This window comes from Polyodon spathula, chromosome 22 (assembly GCF_017654505.1).
Source record: "Polyodon spathula isolate WHYD16114869_AA chromosome 22, ASM1765450v1, whole genome shotgun sequence".
NCBI lineage: Eukaryota > Metazoa > Chordata > Actinopteri > Acipenseriformes > Polyodontidae > Polyodon > Polyodon spathula.
In genome coordinates, this window is record NC_054555.1 from 10,673,089 (window position 1) to 10,698,916 (window position 25,828).

At 37.8% G+C, this 25,828-nt stretch overlaps 2 protein-coding genes across 4 annotated transcripts; both read right to left on the reverse strand.

The window, feature by feature from the left end:
- Positions 1-44: 44 nt before the first annotated feature.
- Positions 45-16,090, reverse strand: hmgxb3 (HMG box domain containing 3). 3 transcript variants are annotated; one of them, XM_041223410.1, is made up of 21 exons: positions 15,909-16,085; positions 14,266-14,413; positions 13,756-13,930; positions 12,434-12,952; positions 12,117-12,215; positions 10,060-10,209; positions 9,169-9,548; positions 8,558-8,670; positions 8,092-8,184; positions 7,785-7,873; positions 7,448-7,549; positions 6,920-7,069; positions 6,182-6,486; positions 5,880-6,007; positions 5,331-5,462; positions 4,715-4,899; positions 4,156-4,375; positions 3,024-3,157; positions 2,009-2,122; positions 1,474-1,683; positions 45-1,020 (listed from the first exon to the last, which is right to left on the reverse strand). In XM_041223410.1, the coding sequence occupies exons 1-21, from the start codon at positions 15,919-15,921 to the stop codon at positions 562-564; spliced, it is 3,918 nt and encodes a 1,305-aa protein (XP_041079344.1). In that variant the 5' UTR covers positions 15,922-16,085; the 3' UTR covers positions 45-561. The 3 variants fall into 3 exon arrangements, with proteins under 3 accessions (XP_041079344.1, XP_041079342.1, XP_041079345.1); XM_041223408.1 differs by having other exon boundaries at positions 7,785-7,876; positions 15,909-16,083; XM_041223411.1 differs by lacking the exons at positions 45-1,020; positions 1,474-1,683; positions 2,009-2,122 and adding an exon at positions 2,183-2,680 and having other exon boundaries at positions 7,785-7,876; positions 15,909-16,090.
- Positions 16,091-17,220: 1,130 nt separating this feature from the next.
- On the reverse strand, positions 17,221-23,764 carry sra1 (steroid receptor RNA activator 1). Its single transcript, XM_041223910.1, has 5 exons — positions 23,663-23,764; positions 22,132-22,260; positions 20,630-20,847; positions 18,988-19,096; positions 17,221-18,120 (listed from the first exon to the last, which is right to left on the reverse strand). The coding sequence occupies exons 1-5, from the start codon at positions 23,685-23,687 to the stop codon at positions 17,924-17,926; spliced, it is 678 nt and encodes a 225-aa protein (XP_041079844.1). The 5' UTR covers positions 23,688-23,764; the 3' UTR covers positions 17,221-17,923.
- Between the last annotated feature and the right edge of the window lie 2,064 nt (positions 23,765-25,828).

Genomic DNA, 25,828 nt, shown 5'->3' on the forward strand with positions numbered 1-25,828 from the left:
CACACAAAACAAGAGGATCCAGTAATTTGGGAGTTAGCCAAAGATTTATAAAAGGTGCTTTATTATTTTAGACCTGTTCTTTCAGATAGACATGCAGTGCTACTATTATTTATGCTTTGCAGAAAACAAGCCTGGATAGGCCTGTCTGAGGAAGCAGATATTGTGTTACATGGGCAAGTTGATTTATGGAAGAGATGTGAAATAAAAAGTTCAAGATCAAAAGAAAACTATCACGCTGTATACGCAACCCTGTGGAGTGTAAAAACATGCCAAAAGATTAAGACCACCTAACTAATAGCACAATGACCTACCAAATCTCTGAGCTTGTTTTGTGACTAAGTGGAATCCAGCTAACAATATCTGCAGACATTTGGTTTTCAGACTAATAATGTCCCTGCTTAGAATCTGCTGCAGCAAACTGCAGTTTCTGTAAAAGGCAGTAAAGGCATTGTAAGATACATCATACTGTACCCTACCAGCTGCCTCATACAGTTCTACCAGAGTTCTGCACGCTGAATAAGTATAATGTGGTGGCCACAATGAGGACAGGATTGAACAAACCTACTGTTGCTCCACCTCCACCTCTTCTGGTTCTACCTCTGTGTTTATCTGAGCCACTCCGAGGCGGTACAGAGAGTCCCGGATCACGACCTCTCCTGGCTGGCAGGTCTGCAGGATATCTGCAATCTGATTGTTGACAATGTCCTTGCTGGTAAGGAAGTCAATGAGGCGGTTGTAGAGGTAGTAGTAGGCTGCGTTGTCGAAGGAGAAGGGCTGTTGCCGCACATTGCTGGTCTTGCTGTCCTGTATGGTTGAGATGATGGAGCTATAGGGCTCCAGTTCTCGACAGAGGGACAGAGAGTGGTGCTGGGACAGGGGGTCCCCAGAATCTTCCTGATCCACCTCGGAGCACACAATCCAGCGAGACGGGGATTTGGTGATCGGGTGCACTATGGAGTTTTCGGGCACAGTTAGGTCCATGTTATACTGCTGGTCCTGTAACTCGATGCACGATACATACTGTAAAGGGAAGAAAGAACGGTTGGTTTAACGAACCTCTGTATTTAGCAGCTTGGATGTTTTAAATATGTTATAAACCTCAAAAAATGGCCTTGTAACTATGAATGGCAAAGGCACTAATTTGTGAGGCCCAGCCTATGATAAACAATTCTTGGTGCTATCGCTGTCAAAACCGTACAATAGATTTTGCTAATTCCCACAGACCCATTCTACAGTCACTATAGTGAAGACACACACCAGCTTGGACCAAATAAAAAAGGCCTTATGTGGGTAAAGGCAGACAGAACGATACAATAAACACATTATAAACCCAGTTCTACAAACTTAAGAAGGAAACAGTTTACAGATCCCATGAAGGAGTACGTTTTGGAATTGCCAAACAATGACAAATTGTGCACCTTATATACCCTTATTCAAAAGGTATATCATTTTTAAATCTTGCCACATGCTGACCTCTGGTAATTCCATAGGATCCGAGAAGCAGCCCTGGTTCTTTCCCCACATCTGTGCTGCCAGTTCTGGGTACCAGATATCAGTGCTGACCGCCACCTGTTTGGCCATATCCACTGCATAGACTGGGGGCCAGTACCGCGAGGACACCAGCAGATCAACATGGTCGCGGGCGGACTCCCCTCTTACTATGTACTTTGAGCCACACACAACCTTTAGGAGACGAAAGAGGTTTGTCATTTAAGGCAGCACTACTAAAAAGCTCATATAAAAACAAATCTGAAACAGAGAAAAGTACTGAAACAGTGAAAACAGTAACAAGATGAGTGATGTAGCAATACCACAGGACATGGGAAATAAAAAAAAAAAAAAACAATATCAACACAAACTGACATTAAAAAGAACAGCAGCAGTAAACAGTTCGCTACACCGGGTATCCCAGTCTATGAAAGATAAGCTTGGCAGAGACTACTGTAACTAATAACACAATAATTATGAAGGGTTTACACCCTAGAAGCAAAATACATGTTGTCATTACCTGGTGTGGGCACACCTTGTACAGCTTCCCTCCTGTGACGTCAGAAGGATGCTGCTTAGCTGTCCCATTCTGGATATAAGCATATAGACCCAAAAGAGAGACTCTCATTTGTTCCTGAAAAGGTACATAACAATAAACAAATATTATAATGCAAGGTAGCTAAAGGGAAAGTTCTGAAAAAGCTAGTGTCCAAAAGGAGGCAACTCCTTCCAATGGGGTTAATTCTTTGAGGCTGAGCTCAGATAATGTTAAATGAAGCAGATCTAGGTCACTGGTTTGCTTCCAGAAAAAACACCTATTGTGATAAACCATATTGATTTGATTACAAACAGAGTGAAATAATAATGCCATCAATGCAACTGGCACTTTAAACAGCATTTGGCTTGAAAAAGACAAGGACTGATTGCGCATAAACTAAAAGTTCAGAAAAGCTTTCTAGAAATAAGGTAAGCCTCTTTGCCTTACCTTATTTCTAGGAAAGTCATGTCACTGCTAGCCAACAGCATGCAAATATTCATATTCTACACCAGGTTCTTTCAGCATGTCAAAATCTGACTCAAAAGTATTTTCACGTTCTGTAACAAAACTGCAGGTGTTCAGTTGGGTTCAGTCAGGAGTGGAGATTCTGATCAGTGTTAAATGGATCCCCTGCTTCATATTAACATCTTATGACTGACAAGCAACAACAGAAATAATACATTATTTACAAAAATGCAAAACACCCAGCATTCGCTAAGATTCCTGTTTCAAAGAGTTAACCATTACAGTATGTTAACCCTGCTGCATCCTACTGCAAGTTAATCTCTGGATTTCTGTCAGCGTCTCAAAAAGATGGTCACATAGGATTTAAACATAAATGCCTTATCATTGGACTACATGGGATGTGAACATTAAAAATATTATCAGAAAAAAATCTACCTACACAGTTGGTTTCTTAATTTTGCCAATTTTCACAGAATCCACATAAAAACATTTCACTTTTACAAGTTTCAAAGCTCACACTCCCATACAGTACCTGTGTGTCTTCTGGCCTGTGGGGGATATCACAGCAGTTTAGGATGTCTCTCAGCTCCTTTTCACTGTATGAGTTGATCTGATCTGGTTTGAAAGTCCCTGCATGTATTAATCTCACCAGGTCACCAATATCTCCTGAAATGCAAAGCACGTTTACATTTCAACTGGTCATTCATTTCTACACTGTACCATTTTTAAATGCCATAAAATCATAATGTTTATAAACAGTTAACACAGACATCATGCATAAACCAAAAACACTATGGGGGACATGTATCAAGATCGACCGACGAGGTGCTAAACTGGCGGATTGTAAAGTAGAGCTCTGCTGTGCCACTAATTTGACCCCATCCCAAAGGGTAATGCAGACCCTAAATACTCTCCCTTGTTCTCAGTACTCTCCCTCTGTTCCTGGGTTGTTCAGGAAGATGAGGAGCCTGCACTCTCCATCGTAAGAAATACGTTATGACTGCTGCCATAATGCTCTTTCCTATCAGCTGCTTTCTGACTTTTTCTTTGTGCCCAAATAAGACCAATAAGGGGCAATTTTAAGGCCGGCGTAAACTCAGCGCTACGGCTTTAATGCCATCGCAAACGCTTGATACATGAACCCCATTACGTTTAAAAGTGCTAATCAAAATCCATTTTCTGAGTGTCCTGTTGATATGCAGTGCCTTTTAAACCCGTTTTACTTTGAATAAAATTACTTTTAAACAGCGAGTGTAAAATAAACAGCGCGTGTGAAAATAAATTGGACCTGACAAGCGCTGAATAAATGGACTAAGGTTCGCTAAGGTTTAAAGCATTGGTTAGCACTCATTTAACTTACAATGACTTGCACATTGCAACTGACACAGAACTGGAGCATCTTTTCAAAAGAAAGACAGGATTTTCTAGGATCCCATCTTCATTTTGTCAAATACTGTATGGCTCTCTAAAGTAAAGTGGCTACAAAGTTACTCACCCACTATTTACAGTTGCAGTTCATAAACAGTTAATTGCAGAGCCATACAAATTAGCAAATAAACAATGGACAACAATATGCAAGAACTACCACCATCGCTCGCAGAAGATACTTTAGAAGCAGTTTATGTAATAGGCCTACAGTACCTTGCCTGTAGTGTTGTACATACCCTTCACTGTCTGTTCACAGGAATACTTGTCCTTCTCTGTGTTGACAACGACAGAGTTCCTCATTAGTGGGGGAAAGAAGGGAGCAATGATGGAGGCATCAAATTTAATAACAGGCATACTGGAAGGGAAAGCTGCTTGCTCGATCGCCTCCCCTTCCATTGTCGACCAGAAATCATCAACGTTCACCTCATCTGGGGCCAGGAAATCTGGCCAAGTGAACTGGGAAAGACAAAGAAAGGCTGTTCAACTCATGCAGTAAGATGCTTCAATTTATTTTTTTGTGACGGCTGGCTTTATATGTATTCCACAAGGGTGCTGCTACTACTATGGTTCCACCTGGGAGGACTGAAACAGGTTATTCATTTTAACAATGTTTCATACTATTGTTCTAAATACTAGACCAAAGTTACCAATCACTAATGTGTCTTGATTGGAGACATTAAAAAAAAAAAAAAAAAAAAAAAATAATAATAATAATAATAATAATAATAATAATAATAATAATAATAATGGCTATGTTCAACAGGTTCTTTGAACAATATACTCCTCCCAGCTTACCTGTACGTTTTTCAGATGGAGTACATTTTCTGTGTTCCTCTGTGCGATCTCAAGCTTGGGTGCGATGCCGCACACCCCACAAATCATGTCATTGTAGTCTCTGACAGTGAAACACTCGAAGGCCCAATATCCATTACATAGCAGCTCCTGAATCTGCGATAGTTCACTGGGATTCAGTGTATTTACTGGGAAAAACACAAACAGACATTATATTGCTGGGTAAAGATGTATTGTAGTTCTAAACCAACAAAAACACAATTGATCACCAGTAACAACAACTGTATTAAGATGCCTGAAATGAAAATGCAGCCGTCAAGATGTGAGCTGCTTTTGAGAGAATTAAATTATTCTAATGTAAGGCAGTCCAACATTAGTGTTAATGTGGTTCTTTGAAACCACTCATACATTTTGAAACAAGCCCCTAAATTAACTCAATACATTATTCATTTTTTTTTTTTTTATCTTTCCCTTAAAAAGACCAAAGTCTGATCAATCAGTGCAAGCATTCAATCAGACGACTATCAAGACCTTGATGAATGATTCCAGTTTTCTTTGGGTTGTGGACACCACACTACTGTTTAGGACTGGCTATAAAGTAATATAATATATGTTTTACCAGGCTGGCTTTGAACCGTGTCCAGTATGTGTAAAGCTGCATCTTTAGGGTTGTGCCCAAGCTTGATCTGATTTCTAATCTTGAAAAAAAGGTCGAGGCTCACCAACAATTTGTTACCAACATTAAAGAGACCTGCAACAAAAACAAAAAGAACAATTGGTTTTGTAGCTTTATGACAGCATAACAAGAACAGTAAAAAAAGACTATGCCACACCTGTGTTCACAAAGCATTAACCAAATGCAAATGTAATGTTAAAAAGCAACACATACCTGTAAATGAAGAATGTTAAATGCTTTGTGAATATGGCCCTTAATTATTATGCTTGCTCAAGGTTTATTAGTATGGGTTAATTTTATTACTTATATAAACTTTTAATTAACTTTGATAGTGTTTTAAATGAATTAGTGCACTAGGCTGTTTTGACAAATCCTTTGCATTGCAGATAAATTATTGACTTAATTAATATGTTTCTCTTAGCTTATGTTTAAATCATGTTTACCAATATACAGATATAGGCCTTTTTTAATACTCTAAATGTAGTTAATTACCCATATGCATGTCATTAAAGCTGTGAAGTGCTAGACACTGAGGGTTCAAACAGATCTTTAGCTGAACAGTAGCAGTTTGTATATGGGAGTCAGTCAGCAGCCAGCAGTCCTCTTGTCCGGCTATTGAGCTGAAAAACAAAAAAGCAACGAGTTACTGAATAGAAAATTACTTTATAAATCACAGTTGCAGAGGAGGCAAAAATGACAGGTGCACACCTCTAAGAGTCATTTCTACAACAGTATCAACTTGGAAATTCAGATTTCACAAGAGTTCCTTTCTCAGCACCTATGTAGATGCATACCTTTGCCCCCCTTTAAAGAGGGGAAAGTCACAGAGTACACACTGAGTGGCAGCAGACTCATAGTAGCGGGGCCAGCCTGTCTGCTCAATGGCAATGGTCTCCTCATTGCCCATGGATAGAACCACTTGCGTTCCATTGAGCTCCTGGATCAGAGCCATGGCCTCAGCCAGCTCCCCCTCACTCTCAGGGATCAGCACTGTCTTCCGCAGGAGCTGAAGGGTGGACTGCCGCTGGACCTCCTGCTGGGCTGCACTCAGGGGCTGGTAGGGGTCCAGTAGGGCAGGGGCAGGAATCGACATGTTCTCCTGCTCAGCCACAAACACGCCATAAGGAGACGAGAGGGTATAGAGCCAATTATATTACATTTGCAGAAAGTTTACTGAAAATGTAACATCTGCTTTTTGTTATCTACATATTAGATTATTTGTGCATGACACCTTAACTTAATTTTCTACCCCTAAACAAAATCTCACAACTGTTAAGAACAAATTTAAACAAGAAGAGACTTCAATTACTGGGGGTGAGATGGGATAAGAGATAAAATATATAACATCATAATTAATTATTTCTGTTTATTCATTTTGCTAATACATGAGATGACTTTTATAGAATTAGTTTAAAACTTTATACAACAGAAATCAGCACAGTCAACTAATATCTGTTCTCATGGTTTATCAGCACGACACAATCATCAACTAATGATCTAATAGTTATGGAATTGTCTTGAATAATACTTACAAAGAGTTTTGGTTTCTTGCCCTGCTTGTCCTTGGTAAGATCCCAGCCACAGCTGGGACACACAAGCGGTTTGTGTCTGTTTTTGTAAACATAGTCACAGGAGGGGTTTTTGCACTTCCCTCTGCCCCGTGCTGTTGACAATCCAAGATCCTAGTAAACAGACCACATAGGTATTTTAAAGAGAGCCTAGCGGTGATCCAATTTATTTTAATGAAAACATGTCAGAAAGACCAAGTTGTCAACTCCATTCCAAGGCTTGGCCCTTGTTCAGTAGCTCGTAACATGTGGCTTAGGTTCAGGAAGTGAAAAGACAGCTCGACAGGGGAAAGAAATTGGGTAGACATGTGAAGAAACACTATTATGGAACTGAAAACCTGCAAAAGGATAAGAAAATATCTTCTATTTTTTTAAAAACCCATTAAATTGTTTATACATATGAAAATACTAATGCAATTATATAGTGTTATTATTTATTATTATTTATTATTATTATTATAATTATGGATAAAAAGAAGTGTCTCCACTTACAAGAGAAGTGCTGGGATTGTGTTTATAGGATAAAATGGACAAAATCTTCACTCCTTTTTCAGACAAGGCATTCTGATTCGTATTTGTTAGGCTTGGCACTGCCTGAAGAAAATGAAATAGATGACTTGACTTAAAACTTTAAAGCATTTTAAAGAATCACAGCTCCAGATTATTCCTGTAAAAGCTAACATTAAAAAGTATCAGCACAGTGGGTATGTGGTTATCACAGATCACCGATGTCCTAGGATCATTGTTGGTTTATAATACTTATGGACACATGATCATGGGTGTCACAATCAGTCTATTTCTGAGCAAACGTATGAAGGGCTTAACTCACTTGTTCCTCGACCACCTGTTTGACAGGATGTCCCAGATGCTTCAATGTATTGGGCTTGAGTCCTGACACCTTCACACAGGACCGCTTTGCTGCTATGGGTGAAAAACATAATAAATCAAGAAACACACACACACACACACACACACACACACACAACTACATAGTTACTGCATCCAAAAAAGTGAATGCAGATCTCTGAAATTTTTTAGAACAGCTTGGTCAAGCTTACTAAAAGTTCTGGCAGCACATTTAATGAGCGAGACAGTCTCTACTATACTCCAGTCAGGTGATATTAGAAAAGGCTTACCTGGTTTGCTGTTGTTTTTAGGCATTTCAAAGTCTTCTAGTTTATTTGGCGGCACGGCTACCCATTGAACATAAGCAGCCCCAAGCTCAAGACCTGCTTGAGAAGAAATAGCCCACAGTCAGGCATGAAATTTCAAACACCTCATATTAAAGGTTGCTAGATTTACAAATGTATTGTGATTTACTGCAAAATTCATGCACCTGTTTTCAAACATAAGACATACAAACTTTTTGGTATCACAAGATCAATAGGAGTGATAAGGTGTATTTTTTTCATTTTAAATTCAATTCAGACACTTAGGCAGTGTAGGTATGGGGCAGTTTGAGAGCGAGTTTTTTTTTTTTTTTTTTTTTTTTAAAACATTTTTTTAAAGAAAACAAAAGAGGAAACAGTGTTATGTGAAAAGACAGACAACTGCATCAGGTGCCAAGTGAAGCAAGCCCACAGTTACACAAACTAGCCTTACGTGACTGAGTAGGAGCAGGAAGGATGGCTCGGACAGGACGCTTGGGTGCGACCACTGCAGGTTTTTCTCTCCCTTTACTCCTCGGATTGGGGGCACTTGTCACAGGAGGGAGGCTGGAAGGAAACAAACCTCTTCTGTTACACAAACGAACATACTGACGCACACACTTTATCAAACAGATTAACATGAAAGCAGTAACATGCTAAAATTGATCATGAATACATTTTATAACACTGTTCAAAATCAATAGCATTATAGCATTAAATAATAACTGATATTATTTTCAACATAAAAAACATTCTATCTTGTTATCATTTCTAAAACAATTAAGGCAGATAACACAAAAAAAAACTTTCCAGCAGAATTGCTGTGGTTTTACTTCCCATGCTAGGGTATTCAATAATTAAATTCAAATTATAAACAAGTGAAACAGAGTATCTGAAGGCACAGAAATAGTATTAGCATTAGGGTAGAGGAACCAGATTTAGGATAGATAGTGCGAGTTAGCAACATGTTAGTGAGAGACCACTGTTTTACAGATGTTCTGTAAATGGACTGAACAACAACTTCAAATTAACAAGCTAACTCATGAAGCTCAAAGCTTGTCTCACCGTTTTGCAGCAGTACTTGAATGAATCAACAAGGTTGGAGTCTTGCAATTTGTGCCCCCTGCTGTTGACTTCCTTGTAATTGCATTCCCCCTTTTCACCGCCTCCTTGGTCCCACTGTTCTCAGGTTCTTTCATAATCTGCCCTGCAGTTTCCTCTTTACCACTCTGAAGAGCGCTCACTACTTCAGCAGTCTCTTCTACAGCCACTTCCTTCCACTGAGGCTCGCTGTTCATTTCATAGGACGATGCTGCGACAATCAGCTGTGTCACAGCCTCAAAGGTCTCAAGGGACGGGCGGCTTGTCTCACCAGAAGTTTCCTTCTGCTTCTTAGAGGTCACTTTGTTGCCTGTTGTTGCTGCTTTGGCGAGTGCTTTCTTCCCCTGAGACAGTTAAACACAATATTAGTTGACTGTGAGTAATAGTCGGTACACAAGTTTATACAATAGCTTTCCCTCACACAACTGATTTATGTCATGCATTGTGTAATTTATAATAGCTACATCTCCCAGTTTCAATCTGAAGACTGAATGGATACATGTTGATAGGTGAAAGACTGCACAGAAATCTGATGTTTAGCACAAAAAAGTTCCTGGAATTAAATGAGGTAATTACCATTTAGGAATGGAATGTTTTGTCAACCATTTCTTTATCGTGCATAAAAGTATGTTTAAACTAAAGTGTAACCAAATACAAAGTCAGTGTTGATTTCACATCTGCATCATATGTAAATAAAACCAACCAAGGCTGTTATCTTACTATGCATGTGATTTCTCACCGAGACACACTGATAGCATGTATTGAACATACAAGAGCATTTACATGATGTATCAAATATTTAGTGAAGCAATAAGTAAACACCTCTTACTTACTGAGCAAGTAACTGTTACTTACTGATGTTTCTGAACCTGCGCTGGGTAACCATTTTCCACCTAGGTGCTTCCCACACTGAGGACACTGGGGGGGCTTGTGTCGTGTGACGTAGGAAAACAAACAGCCCGGAGTCCGGCAGCTTCCTCGCCCCCTTCGGGTGTACTTTATTGACTAAAAACAAAGAGATTACAAAAGTTTAGGGCTGCTTTTTATATATACTATATATATATATATATATATATATATATATATATATATATATATATATATATATATATATATATATATATATATATTATATATATTATATATATATTGCAAAAGTTTATATATATATATATATGCAAAAGTATTCAGACCCCTGACCAATTCTCTCAAATTACTGAATTACAAATGGTACACTGATATTTTATTCTGTTTGATATTTTATTTTTAAACACTGAAACTATTTTTCAGAATCAATTATTGTAAGGTGACATTGGTTTTATGTTGGGAAATATTTTTAAGAAAAATAAAAAACTGAAATATCTTGCTTGCATAAGTATTCAACCCCTGTGCTGTGGAAGCTCCCAGTTTGCACCGATGAAAGAAATTGCCCTAACGAGGACACAATTACCTTACCCTTGGCCTCCACCTGTGAACCATTAAAGCTGCTGTCACATTTTCTGGATAAAAACCCCACTGTTGAAGGATCATTGCTATGACTGTGAATCTGAAGGAAAATGAAGACCAAAGAGCATTCTACAGAAGTTAGAGATAAAGTAATGCAAATGCATAGATTAGAGAAAGGGTACAAAATAATATCCAAGTGTTTGGATATCCCAGTGAGCACAGTTGGATCAATAATCAGGAAGTGGAAGCTGCATCACACCACCGAGGCACTGCCAAGAAAAGGCCATCCCTCAAAACTCTGCGCTTAAACAAGAAGGAGACTTGTGAGAGAAGCCACAGAGAGGCCAACAATCACTTTGAAGGCACTACAGAGTTCAGTAGCTGGGAGTGGAGTAATGGTGCACCAGTCAACCATATCAAGAGCTCTGCATAACACTGGCCTGTATGGGAGGATGGCAAGAAAGAAGCAGTTACTCAAAAAGTACCACCTGAAAGCACGTCTGGAGTTTGCCAGAAAGCATGAGAGTGACCCAGCTGCAATGTGGGAAAAGGTTTTGTGGTCAGATGAGACCAAGATAGAGCTTTTTGGCCAAAGCTCTAAGCTCTATGTGTGGCGCAAACCTAACACTGCCCATGCCTCAAGACACACCATCCCTACAGTGAAGTATGGTGGTGGCAGCATCATGCTGTGGGGATGCTTCTTATCAGCAGGGACTGGGCATCTTGTTACAATTGAAGGAAGAATGGATGGAGGAAAATACTGCAAGAGAATCTGCTTCCGTCTGCTAAAAAACTCAAGCTTGGGAGGAAATACACCTTTCAGCAGGATAATGATCCCAAGCACAAGGCCAAAGCAACATTGGAGTGACTCAAGAACAAAAAGGTGAATGTCCTACAATGGCCCAGTCAAAGTCCTGATCTCAATCCCATTGAGAATCTGTGGCATTATTTGAAAATTGCGGTCCACAAGCGTCGTCCAACCAACCTGAACAACCTGGAGCGAATCTTCCAAGAAGAATGGGCCAAAATCACTCCGACACTGTGTGCAAAGCTGGTACATACTTACCCCAAAAGACTTAAAGCTGTTATTGCAGCGAAAGGTGGCTCTACCAAATATTAATGTGTGGGGGTTGAATACTTATGCAAGCAACATATTTCAGTTTTTTATTTTTCTTAAAAATATTTCCCAACATAAAACAAATGTCACCTTACAATAATTGATTTTGAGTTTCAGTGTTTTAAAATAAAACATCGAACAGAATGAAATTTCAATGTACCATGTGTAATTCAGTAATATGAGAGAATTGGTCAGGGGTCTGAATACTTTTGCAAGTCACTGTATATATATATATATATATATATATATATATATATATATATATATATATATTTTTTTTTTTTTTTCTTTACATTTTTATAGAGCAAGATAACTGTATAGAAAATAACCTGAAATGTGCTTTACTGACCAGTTTAAAGGAAGGGTTGGCACTTGCGTCAGGCTTGGTATTAATGGGCACCAAAATTAAAGAACTGGATCCTGATGAGACATTGCTGTCTGCTGCTTCCTACAGAAAGACAATCAACAAAGAGGCTGTTAACCACAACTTAATGCACACATAATGATACACAGTAGTCATAAGGCTTGTCAAATGCAATGCAGTAAGAGGGGGTTGAGTATCATTTGTCATAAATTAGGATTTTGTTCGAACATCAAGGAGCCCTGACCTTGGAATTACTTTTTATGACATGGTATAAAATAAGAAACAAGCTTCTCAGATCTAACCTGGTTTGGGATGATGGTCACAAGATGTCCCTCATCCCGAGTCTGTTGTCCAGTGGTGGTGGAGGCAGCTACTGTGCCTGATCCGTCCACAAGAGTCTCCTCAATCACAACACTAACTGCTCCATAGGCCTGGCCATCAACCAGCTCCACAGCTGGTTCCTCTTCCAGTACAAAAGCAGCTGGCTCTTTGCCTTGAGTGGTGCTAGAGAACTGAGACAGGATCTCCTGCAGTGCTCCCGACTGGCTGAGAGCAGCAGCCGTCTCGTCCGTCAAACCCTCTATGGCGATGCAGTGCTCTGGCAGCTCCACCTCACTGCCCAGGCCCATAGGAGAGAACAGGGTGTCATGAGAGAGGGTCTGAGGGGTGGCCTCACTGTCAGACCCCCCCTGCCTCAAGCACAGATCCACCTGCGGGGATCCATCTGGCACTGTGCTTTTTGGGATGAGGACATAATTGGAACGGGGGAGGATTTTTCTGAATCCTGGCACATCAGCTGAAGGCCCTGCCACTTGACTATCCTGGATTAAAATAAAGTGAGGAATTGAGCTTTATTGAGATATTTGTTATAGATATTACCAGTTTATATACGATAACATCTCTATCTAAGTTGTTTTGTGTTATTTGCTGTACAGTGAATACTGTAGTGGAGAATCCTAATTTTAATACTTTTATTATAGCAGAATAGTCTAATATAAATTTGTAAAGCAACCAGTCCTGTATCCACAACTGCCGAATCACCCAATCACAGCCTGTCAGCTCGACAGGCACTCAGACAGTATCTTTCAACAAAAACAAACCGAAACACAGACAATTCAAAAATATTGCTTCTTTCAGATATCTGGCACTGACCAGATAAACTGTAAGCACCTTTGACAAGTAAAAAAAGTAATTTGTTTTATAATGTTTTTTTTTGTTTGCTTTTTTTTTTTTTTTATCCAATTATGTATGTGTTCCTTTACGAATATTTTCAGGACTACTTTCCTAAAAGTAGGTAAATCTAGGCTTTTAAAGAAAATAAAGAAAACAATCTTTTCTAATAGTGATAGTACCCTCTCAGTGAAGGCTCTACCATGTGGTAGTTGGCCTTTACTTTCTTTACCATGCTCGCCTTTAGCTCTGGACGCATAACTCCAGTCGCGGTCAACTACCACACGATAGAGCCTTCATCGACAGGCACTTCCACTTATCACTAATGGTTTATCATCAGGGCCTACTGATGATAAACCAGGAATATATTTTGTTGTTTTGCATGCCTTAATAGCCAGTAGGTGACCATTTATTGGTTGCCTTTTTCCAACTAGAAAATTAGAACTGAACTCACTGGATCTATCCCCTGCTTCTCAAGCTTGGCCCTCTCCAAATAATATCCCTTATCTGCCACAGTCAGTCTTTTCCAGTTCTCGCTAATTCTCTTGTTGATTTCCGACTGAGGAAGATGAGGGTATTCTTGTTGCATGCTCTGGTGAATATCGAAGTAGTACAACAGGTATGCAGATCTAAAAGAAAAACACACGGACACTGAGCAGAGTTCTGTGACCACATCCTAAAATACCATGACTCAAAATACATACAAACGTGAATATCTGAATATTTTATTAAACAGTGTGTTTAAAACTGGTCAGCATGCTTTTAATGTTTGTTAGTTTGTTTGCTTGTTTTTTTTCGGGGGAGGGGGGGTGGGTGGACAAATGATGTGGCAAATCGTTTAGCAGTTTTAATAAAAATAAACTAGGTCTCAGTACTTATAACTAGGGATTTTCTTTATTAAAATGATTGCATTATTGCTCAGATGTATTAAATAATGTAATGTTTTATACTCCGCATACAGTACCTTGGCTTTTTTGCTCTTTCCAAACTTTCTCCGTGGCTTTTGCATTTCTTCTTCTTTTTGGGTGATGAGACCTCCATAAAAGCGTAGCATCCTTCCTCCTCCTCCGTTATTATCTTGACTTCCGTCCCCTCATAAACAGCATCCATTACTAGTGTTCAGACAAAAATACAATATTGACTTCTATCACAGTAGGGTATGCTACTGTACTCAACCGAGTATAATTTACAGTGAGGGTGCAGTACTGTATTAACACTAGTAACAGCACAGTTCCACAGTCATGTTCAATTCTTCAGTGAAATAAAATACATTGGTTTAGTTTCCTATGCATTCTTGTTTATAAGAAGCAAAAGAAGGTGGTAATGTAAACAGCACTTTACATGAAATAGTTATCTGATTTAGACAAACATTTATTTTAAATTATCATTTGGAGGGAAAACTTTGTATTCACTTTAAACACATCAAAGGCTAACAGGTGAAGGTCTGTATTTAGTCTTCTCTGTACTACTTTATCATAGAGCAGACCTTGTTTACAGTGCGGTTCGTTAATAATTCCAGGAAGTTCAGATACTTCATTGTATAATGATGGAGGTGTGTATTTTGACACATGGCTAAAGCACTACATGCTATTTACATGTTCTCCTAGCCCATTAAATTTTTATCCTCGATCACATCTTATGATACTGCATAGTGATCAAGCAGCTAGTATCATTTCACCCCCAGGAAAATAGTTATAAAACGCCAGCTTTAAATTACGTGACTGTGCTATCTGATGTAATAAAACTAGGTAAACTATATCAAGATTGTTGATGCTCAAGTATCATACCAGAAACTTCTACGCATTTTCATTCCTCCTAAATGACGATTTTGTTGTAGTGATACATTGGAATTGAGGGATGGAATGTATATTTTTCACATTGTATTATGTAGTTACATATATATATTGTCTCTATATATATACACACACACACACTTCAGTTTTAAACCCGTATGGAGTATGTCAATAAGCCATTTTCCCGGGCAATGTGTTGTAAAGTGAAATGAAAGCAGAATTTACTACAGATGAACAGAATGAAAACAAAACAAGAATATGGCACTGTAGCAGAGCTGTCACGACTCGCATAACCCAGACTGAATCAAGCAAGTGATACATCATGTGTATTGGTCGTACTATCACGACATCAACATGGTAAAACAAATTAGAAACGGTACATTTAAATTGTTCAGATTCAATTGTGAAAGGTTGAGTAGATTATAATGAGAAGCAATCATTTCATTAATATTTGAAAATCCTTATTATTAATATATTGAAATATATATAGATATATAATATATATATATACTATAGAAATATATAGGAAGGAAATAGGTACTTTAGACTCCTTCCTTTATCCACCTCAACAACTGCACCGCTTGTCTACCCCCACCCCCATTAGCAATCTCATGGGTTATTCTTGTGCCTTCATACTAACTCAGGGCCCGACCAAGCATCCAATGAGCTACAGCCTTATTGCAACCTTGCCAACACCGGCGTTTTAACACCCCCCTCACCCCCTCTAGATCCCACCTGATACACCCAAACCTACTTCACGTAATTATATTTCTATAAAGTCTGCAAACCCCCTCGTAACCACATTAATTTGTACCTTCTGCATCCATAAAGTAGACCGTAGTGACTTCTCCGCTCCTCCATGTCTCATCCAAGATGGCGCCTGTGTTGCTAGGGCGTCTGGCCAATCAGGGGACGGGATCAATGTTCATGAACAAATCGGCGGCGACGTTTTAGACACGTCAAATTATCTGTGCCCAAGTCAACAACTGGTTCTTTCTTAAAGAGACAGATTCTATTTTTAGGTTGAAGTACAATGTCATAAAAACGCGTGTAACCGGTTAACTACCTTTCTAAAAACATATTACAAACAACGGTAGTGTGGTGTGCTACACAGAGAGGTCCTATTGTGTTCAGAATAGAAACGATGAGCCTAATACTGTACACACATCTTAAACTCATTAGTTATTGAAGGCATGCCTTTTCAAAATAGGTTTTTATGAATACAATAAGGTTTGATTTTCATGAAACTGACCTAGAAGACTGCTGTGCATTTGCTTAATCTACCTTTCCCAAATTTAAAAGCAGTATTACAGAAGTTAAACCTACATCCACAGGGCATTATTAAAGTGCTAGCTTAATAATTTGTTATATCTCTATTCACAGGTCAGCGAGCACACAAACCTTCAAATTAAAACCGCGGATTAGAAATGTAGCTGTTCCCATTGAAACCCTGAGGAAAATCTCTTGTGTAATGTTTTACATTCCCTGTTTATTTTGAGCTCTTTACATTTTTTCCTTTACAGGCAATCTTTCCCCTGCCATGTGTTAAAACTGGTCCGTGAACAGTGTTAGTACATAACACGTGTGCAGAAATAATGCTTGGAAAACAATGCTGTATTTATCATAGCTTAATGCATTCAAGAATTGTACATATTAATGCTACCCCAAGCTCCAAAACTACCCCAAACTATTAGCCCTGATCACATTTTGCTAATTGTGAAGTTGTTCCAGGAAAAAGCAAATGTAGTATATGCAGGGTTTGAACTTTTGAGTTTTATTTTCCAAATCTCTACCTCCCTGTAAATGTTAATTAGTAGTTGTTAAGCTGTCTCTGCATTCTAATAAAGAGAAAACTACTAAATTAAAGACTGTTTTCTTTTTTTTTTTTGCTACAAATCAAGGAGATATTAAAGGCTGGACTTGCTATCAGTGTGCACTACATGGTATTTTATGCTGAAAAGCAAATCAGTCAGGACGGGTCTGTTAAACGAGTAAAAATAACAAAAGCACAATGATAAACTAGGCGACTGCAAGAATGAAATGCAATTAGGGTGAGAGATGAGCAATTAACGTAATTTGTTTGAAATAAAAATTCAGCGAAACAGAAATCAGGCTCAGTCAAGATATGAAGGTAAAAACAAATGATGTTGTTTTGTGATGAACAGCTTTTCCTGGGTATAATTAGGAAACAGAATCGGCTCAAAATAAGTTTGAAGGGATATCATGTGTTAACCAATAAAACTCGAAAACTTCAAGACCTACACTACCGGACCAGCATCAAGGGAAATCAGCTAAATGAGTTGGCCTAATCAGGTCCTTGATTATGTCACTGTTCTTCAACAGGGTTGGAAAAAAATCATCCTGCAATGGAATGGAATGGAGTGAAAAGGAAGAGAGAAGGGTACCTACCCCTATCATAGGTGAAGCCACTAATTATTAATCGTTTCATCACACACAATTGTATCATCATACCTGTCACCAATTTTATGAAAAAATGTCAATATCATTGGTATCAATTTAAAATAATACAGCCACCAAACATAACCATCTCCAAACCAAATGATCCATTCAATAAAGTACAATAATTTCAACTGTTTAGCAGTATAAAGCTTTTTTTTTTTTTTTTTAAAGAAAAAAAATTATGTTCCTATGTATTACGATAACTGATTGCATGGAACAACAGAGCATACTCTTTCAAACTGTTTGTATGTCATGAAACAACATCAGCAGCTTTGCGTTCAAAAAAAGAAATCCCAAACTTGCTGACTACAGCTGCTGTCATCACAGCAAAATGTCTTATATATAGACTTCTACTCTTTTTTATTAGTCTTATTGGGTGTTCTGGGTTGTGTCTTCTTTTGGGCTTGGTCCTTCCACCTCAGCATTTAGGACTTCAGTAGGGAGGTTTCTGGTCTCTGCAATTAGCCTTTTCACCCCCACCATCCATTGGCTGACTTCATTGACATAATCCACTATCAGGGAGCGATGAGTCTCATCAGCAGAGTCCCAGTTCTGTTTTTTCAATTCTGTAAAACACAAAACACAAGGAATAGTGTACACCTAACTCTGGGGGTGCTGGGTTTTGACTGTCTAATGGATGGATCTCGAGACAAATGTCTCAGTGAGCAAAACATTATGGCTGTATTGAAGAATCACATTTAAGGTTTTAATGGAGTTTAAGGACAAAATGTAGCCTAAAGCAAGTGCAACCACAGCATATTGATGTTGTGTGCAGTTTTAATTAGCAAAAAACTACTGAAGCATTGTCTTAATGTAGTTGCTACAATTTAGTCAGCGTTTTTGTAAACAAAAACTAAAATCAGATCCCCTAAATACGTGTGCAGCTTTGTTCTCATGGTTTGGTATTTGATTTGTTATTTTGAGATAAATCAATTTGGCAACAGAATTTTCAGAGGGTCTTCACTGACTCGTCTGAAATAACAACAGTATGAAGGTATGAAGTAAATCACCATGGCATACACTGTATGCGAGGACTGAACCAAGAGACTACTTATTTAACATTTAATGCAAATTCAACTGTGTTGCATTTCACCTGTACCCTTTTTTAAAGACATTAACAGTAAAGCATACTTAACCTCTAAAACAAAAAAGTCTGAAACCATTGGACAGCTCTTGGTTAAACAGTTCTGCAGAGGGAAGTAAAATATAATTGTGTCCTCTGTAACTATGCAAAGATAACGTTGCTAAAGCAAGTTTTATCACAATTTAAAAAAGGGGTTTCTAGGTCTATTCAAGTCTCTAAAGTGCGGGAATATGTATGGGTGCAACGCAACATGCAGACAAAGCTAAAAACCAGCATCACTACTGGATTCAAGTATTCCAGCAAAGTATGTTGATAAAATGTAGTGGTTATGAAATGCACCCCCCTTTACCTTCTGCCAGATAGTACATTCTCTTCTTTACAGGAGACGATAGCTTTCCACTGATCCACATCTCTTGGAACAGGGTGAGCCGTTTACTAACTTCATCACAAACCTGCCTCTGAAAAAAAAAAAAAGACAGGTGCATTAAAAAAGAGCCTATCTTGCTGTGTGCACTGCTTTAAAAGCATGTAATATATGCACTAAGAGGTTGATCTGATCAACTTGATCACAATCCAGCAATACATTCAATGTTGTATTACATGTTGCTTGCCAGATCTCCAATTATTGAGCACAAGGAATGGCACAATAAATATAACAGCATTCCTGTTCAAAACTTAAGCTTCTGGAATTGAGCATTTGAGCTTATTGCTGAAATACCCACGGACGAAAAAAAAAAAGAATCACTTTTAAAGTTTTAATGGCCTGCAAGGTTTTTACACAGCCAGATAGTTTAACAGTTTTATTGAGATAGGATCAGAAAGAGCTGGCACTAATTTAATTAGTTACACTTGCCTGTAATTAGTATGCAGATGTATATAAGCAGGGTAGCAAATGGAGGGTCTGTGTTAAGGCCAAGGTCACTAGACTCAAGAGAGACCTGTATGTGTAGACAGACCTTACGAAAAGTGTGTGTGTTGGTAAAAGGATTAGTTGTCTGGTTATAGTTAAGAACTTATTTAAAAGTTCAGCACTCCTTGATGGATTTAGGCTTTTGTTTTGTTTATTTTGTTTGTGTTGTACTGAATAAATATACAGACACTGACCTGTTTTTATGAACTATCTTTGGTCCGGTGTTCATTTACAGTGTCAAATGCGAGTGCATGCAACGCAATGACTGCAGTCACTGTTTGCATAGAAAGTCAGTCATATAACTGCATTATGGAACAAAATACTAAAAGTGAATGAGAAGTTTATTTAAAAAAAAAAAAAAAAAACTTTGATATAACTTTCAGTATCACAAATCTAGACTACATCTAATCTCAAGCACCACCTGCATGCTAAACGCACCTTTCATGTCTCAAAATACACTTTATGCTGGGTTGTTTTTTGGATGATAATAATAACACAATGACAATACAATACAAATTTCACTTATATAGCACTCTTCATGGAAGCATTCCAGGGCGCTTTAAAAAAAGAAATATTAAAAAGTCTGTATCTAATATATAATCTAGTCACTGATAAACAGACCCAAATAAATACGTTTTCAAACGGGATTTAAAAGATTAAATTGTGCTAGCATTCCCGATATGATTCCGGAGCAAGTTCTAAAGACGAGAGGCATTATAACTAAATGCACTGGCTCAGACAGAGTTCAAACTAATTTTAGGGAATGACCAGGGACATATGGGGTCAGTAGATCTTGCAGATAAGAAGGTCCAAGGTCCTTATAGGTAATAAGAAGAACTTAAAAAATATATATAATAATAATAATAATAATAATAATAATAATAATAATAATCTTGAAACAGATGGATGCAGTAATTGTATCAGTTAAATATAATCGCTTGACTGCCCTAATTTTTATTGAACATGTTTTTAATGCATTAAAATGGGGCCCAACCTGTCACCTCTAATAAATACAAAATTAGAATGAGAATGTGTCCTAGCATACAAAAGGGAAGATAAGAGGAGCTCCCTTCATGGTTACCTTGACTGTCGTCCTACAGGCTGTCAGTGCCCAGTCCAGTAACCCCATCACATCCTCTATAGTGGCCTCACACTCTGTATGAGTCGAGGCCGACAGGGCTGTGCAGTCCACTGCAGATAGCCTGCGGGCAGGCAGGACCACTGTGGATGGAGGTGGAGCCAGTGGCAAAGTAGGAGATAAAGGTTTGGCAGGTAGTGGGGCTCCACTCGGCAAAGAAACTTAAAAAGAGCAGAACCATGAAAAATCTGTGAAAATCATGAAGTATACACATGCTCAATTAAAAAAAAAAAAAAAAAAAGCATTGTAGGGTTCTATTTCATTTTGAAGGAGAAAAGCAGCATTATAAGGACTATTTTGCCTCTAGTCTTGATTGTTTGATTTCTTTACATAAATATATACCTCCAAGATTAAAGAAAGCTTTTAATCCAAAATTTTTTTTTACTACTGCTTTTATAAAAGAAAAACAATATATACTGAGCATCAAAGAAACTTACCACTTATATTTGAGATTCAAAAGAAACTTATCACTTATATTTGGATAAAATTCACTAGATGTGATCGAAAAATGACAAACTTTAGAGCAGGTGCAGTGACCTTTTATTGTGCTGATTAACAACTGACTTTTTACCGTCTAAAGTTATGGGGGGACGGTGGATACTGTGAAAGTCATAGGATAATAGCATGTGTGACCACTGTTGGAAACAATACAAGCAGTACATCTGCGAAGCATGCTTTGCACCAGGTTTTGGATGTTGTCTTGTGTAATCCTGGCCCATTCCTCTTGTAGTGCCTGGATAAGCATCTGCCTGTTCAGTGGTCTCCCAGTTTGTGGCCTGTCATTGACAGAGTGTTTGGTTACCGTCTCACTAGGTTTGAAACTGCAGGCTGTGGGCACCCAAGACAGCGAACCACAGTATGCTGCCCTAGTCCAGCCTCCAACATGCTGATTGCACAAAGGTGCTGCTCTTGACAGTTGTGGCATGTTGGTGTTTTTCTCTGATGTTCTTTATTGCTTTTATTTAAACTTGCAATTAAACAGCTGAAATCACACCATATCCAGTGTCCAATCAACTGTCTCACTAATTAAGTGATTAAGTGCATATGCTTCAGTCATAGTCACTCAAGCGTGTCATGGTCAAGGATGAATGATCGAGTGATTAAAAAGACAAAACATTTTGTCAATGTCCATCATTTATAAACCTTTTTTTCGAAAATAAGTGTCATAATAGTGATAAGTTTCTTTTGATGTTCAGTATATGAAAAACACACTTAAATAAACCAGTTAGGTATTACATTTAAGGTCTTTCATAGCGTAAGGTTGTTTATTTTTCAATTCATAGCGGTGTGTTTTTTTTTTTTTTGTTGGTTGGTTGTTTTTTATTTTTGGAAAAATTGAGAAACATACACTTGTGTCAATAAATAAATAAATAAATAAAAACACCTTTAAAATCTGTCTCATTTTCTAGCCTTACCATGAGTCCAACATGTAAAACAACACTTACCCTGGGACCCATCCAGCTGAGGTGGGGGTACTCGTTTATTCAAGAAATTGCGCTTCTGTACCCCTTGAGCTTGTGTCTGCAGGCCATAAGAAAACTGTGGAGGGTCATTCCAGCCCTTTTCCTGATTACCTAGTAATACAAAAAGAACAATGATGTTCAATAGTTCTCCTTAAAACAAAGCCTTTCCATGCCCCTCATGTAGTTCAAACCCCAAAAATCCAACCAGTTCCCCCAGCCTACCCTAAAAGCATTGTATGTCCTTATAGTTTTAAAAATAGTTTAGAAATAAGAGATACAGGATTACTCTATACGCCCATGTTGACATCATCAGCTCTAGGCTGATGATGTCAACAGAACAGGTTAGTGTACAAAAACAATTTCAGTGTTAAGATAACTATAGGGTGTGTGTTATAACCTTATTGTGCACCAAGGCACATATGCCTGCCTACTTCCTATTTACTGTACCCTGTGGCCAGCACAATGAGAACTGGAAGCTTGAGCACATGCAGCTATTGCTACACTTAGAGACTGTAAACTAGGACATCTGATAAGGACAGTAAACAATGGAAGAATGAAATGTCACACAAGAATCTCATTTTTGAACAGTATTGAACGTGATTGCGGGACACTGTACTTTTACTTGCATACTGACAAACTCAAATAAATGATCTTCATTTTTAAATAAACCTTTTGTGCCAGCACTTGCAGTCCTATTAAGCAAAATTCTGACTTGGGAATATGCGCACAAAAAACAAAGGTGTGTTTTCAGAACCGCTGTGGCTGTGGTCTGAGGTAAGAACAGGGGATCACAGGTTTTTGAAAAACACGTTTTCTAACAGCAAAACGACGCAGGTTCTTGACCTTGACCTTGCTAAACAGAAAAAATATATAGTTGTTTGTCAAACCCACTTTATGGTACTCCTGTTTGTGTAGCCTGATGATTGTTATCAGCACATTGAAATGTCCGGGATATGTAAAGCTCCTGATAAAACAACTTTGATTATACACACTGTACAGTTTTCGAATTGTCTGACTTAACCAAGTAGCACAATAATATAGCACACCGAAGTCTGTATATGTTTACATTTGTATACTGCATACCGGTATGTTTTTAATTAACAATATGTCATTAGATTGTACTTTATACTGTACTGAATAAATGATGGTCTCTATAAACTATTCTTACGATCAAACACGTTACCGCGACAGCTCATAACATTTCACCAATGTTGTGTTTGTATTTAACAAGCTTTACACCATGGAAGTAGACTTTAAATACATCGAAAGCGTTGCTTTAAAACTGGAACTTATGTTTGAATCGAAGTAAAAGTAAAAAGTCTGAACACAAATAGTTGGTCTGTCAACGATTGAAAGATCTGCACGAGAAACAATAGCAAAAAAAAAAATTCAGCAAGAACCTTGTCACAACAGCACAGGTTACAAATATGAATATGTCTACATCAATAAACATTTTTTCACTTAATACAACTTATTTGAAATGTGTTTTCTTTGTAATTTGTTTTGGCATTACCTGGTTTTACGTACGACTCTGCCATGGTGCTCCCTGCCAAATCACAACTCAACTTCCATTTCCGGGGTCTCCACTGCTAAAACCCCATTGGCAGATGAAGTACGTGTTGTGAAGACGGGAATAGGCTGTGACTTTACAGCCTGCTGATTGGTTGTTCGAACAGGACGTAGACATTAATTTCTTTTAACATGTGTAATAGAACGACTCAATAATATATAGACGAATTGTAATAAATACAAACATTAAGAACCCCAAAGATAAATATAGAACGGTAGTAAGTTAACTTATTTGTAAAACAAACCATTCCTTCCACGTCAATCCAGATGACATGTCTCTATTTCCATTGTGATTGTTATGGAATGTTGCCAGACCTAGCTCATTCCATTTTGAATACACCCAGTGGAAAAAATAAATAAATAAATAAAAAGTTTCATGTACCAGTACACGGGGTTTGAAAAAAGAGGCTAACCAAGATGTAATTGGGTATCATATTTCAGGTTTGTTTTTCATACTGGATTTTACATAACAAAGAAGAAAAAAAAAAAACTATTGAACATGATCTCAAAGGTATTAAGTTCTCAGATCTTCAAAACAAATCAAGAAATCCACCAAACAGGCATCCTTTTGTGTTAATTTATAGGAAACTGGTTGTGTATTTTATTTAGGTGTCTCAAACACACCACATAAACAAAAATGTAGATCCCAGTAGTACTGATAATAAAAAGCATTTATTGTCAATTTCGTGATCATGAATCACAATGAATAATAATGACCATTGTCTTAAAATATAAACTTCAACCAGAACGTGGTCTAAGCAAGACCTGAAAATAGCAATAGTGATGGACAAATCAGGGCTGATCTGAAGTTAACAGTTTAACCATGAAAAAAAAAAACAAAAAAAAAAACATGGTTTGGTCTAACATGATATAAATATTTAACACCATATAAGCCAGCTGATGTGTTAAATATACAACAACATCAGCAACCATTACACTACATTAAATATTCACCAATCAGAAAGAACATGTGTTTCCAGACCCGAGCCATAGAAAGAAGCCTTCACATGGGCCACATACAGCAAACAATAACAATGGACAGTATGCTGCAGGGTCTGTTGTCTTTGACTCACAGACCCCTCTGTAGGAAGGTACAGCATATGACACTGTCAACAACAGTTTTTAAGGGGAGTATATGCTCATTAAGGCTTGGGCAATTGTAATACACCAATTCATAAATGTGTTTTTTAGCTCTTATTACTTAAATAGTGTTCATAATTCAGAAGCCCATGCATGCTTAAGACATAATCTCTGGTTTTCAGCTGAATTTTAAACTTTTGTAATTGTTTGTCATTAATCTGATGCTGATGGTTTGAGCAATTGGCACACTGTGCAGTAACTGGCCTCTCCTGAAAGTACAGTACAGAGCTACTGAAACTGCAGGGTAAGCTGGCACACACTTAATAATTCATGCGTGCTGATATCAGACAACAACGTTTTCTCTACACACTTTTCCTTAGGTTGGGGATTATGCTGTTTTTTATGAGCTAAAAAAGATTTTTCTCCAGTGCACAGTTTGATCCAGTTTTTTTTTCTAAGTGGAATAATTCATTTTCCAAAACCAGTAAGAAATAAATAATATTTACATAGCAATCTAAACAAATATGGGCTGTCCTATATTTGACACAATTGCGTATACTTCTGTTCAATACAAATGTCAAACAATCATATGCCACAGAATTTGTTTAAGCTTACCTCTGTCAAAGCATAACAAAAATCCCCCACAGATGATATTTCAGCAGTTGCGGTCTGTTTAACTGAAAAACCCAAAGAGACCTTTGGAAAATGAAATCAACTGTTGTTCAACCAGAAAAAAAAAGTGATGTTTGTTTGTATTCAAAACACTTTTAGCATGAGTTGTAAACTGGCTCTTAACAATTTTGATCAGTTTTAAAACACAAAAAAATAAATGCTGTGTTTTATGTGTTGTTTATTATTCTTTTAATTGTATCACTGTGGTTTTACTCAAAGGTGGTTACACATTTATGGCACAGGAAGTTCAGGTTTTTTTCCACTCTTTGATGCTCTCAAGTGCTGAGAATTGACCCCCACAACAACACAAATGATAATTTCTGCCTTTCAACATGGACAGGAGAATTGTTTTCATTTT

Bases quoted from the DNA above. Each gene is read 5' to 3' on its own strand.
- hmgxb3 (XM_041223408.1), bottom strand. The intron at 6,487-6,919 runs GTAAGTATTATT...GTGGCTGAGCAG, and splicing joins GCAAGAAACCAAAACTCTTT to GAGAACATGTCGATTCCTGC. The intron at 4,376-4,714 runs GTAAGCTGGGAG...TGTCTTTCCCAG, and splicing joins TCCATCTGAAAAACGTACAG to TTCACTTGGCCAGATTTCCT.
- sra1 (XM_041223910.1), bottom strand. From the start codon at position 23,687: ATGGCAGAGTCGTACGTAAAACCAG. The intron at 19,097-20,629 runs GTAACCATGAAG...TTTTTTTTTCAG, and splicing joins CCTGTAGGACGACAGTCAAG to AGGCAGGTTTGTGATGAAGT. The intron at 18,121-18,987 runs GTAAAGGGGGGT...TGTGTTTTACAG, and splicing joins AATGTACTATCTGGCAGAAG to AATTGAAAAAACAGAACTGG.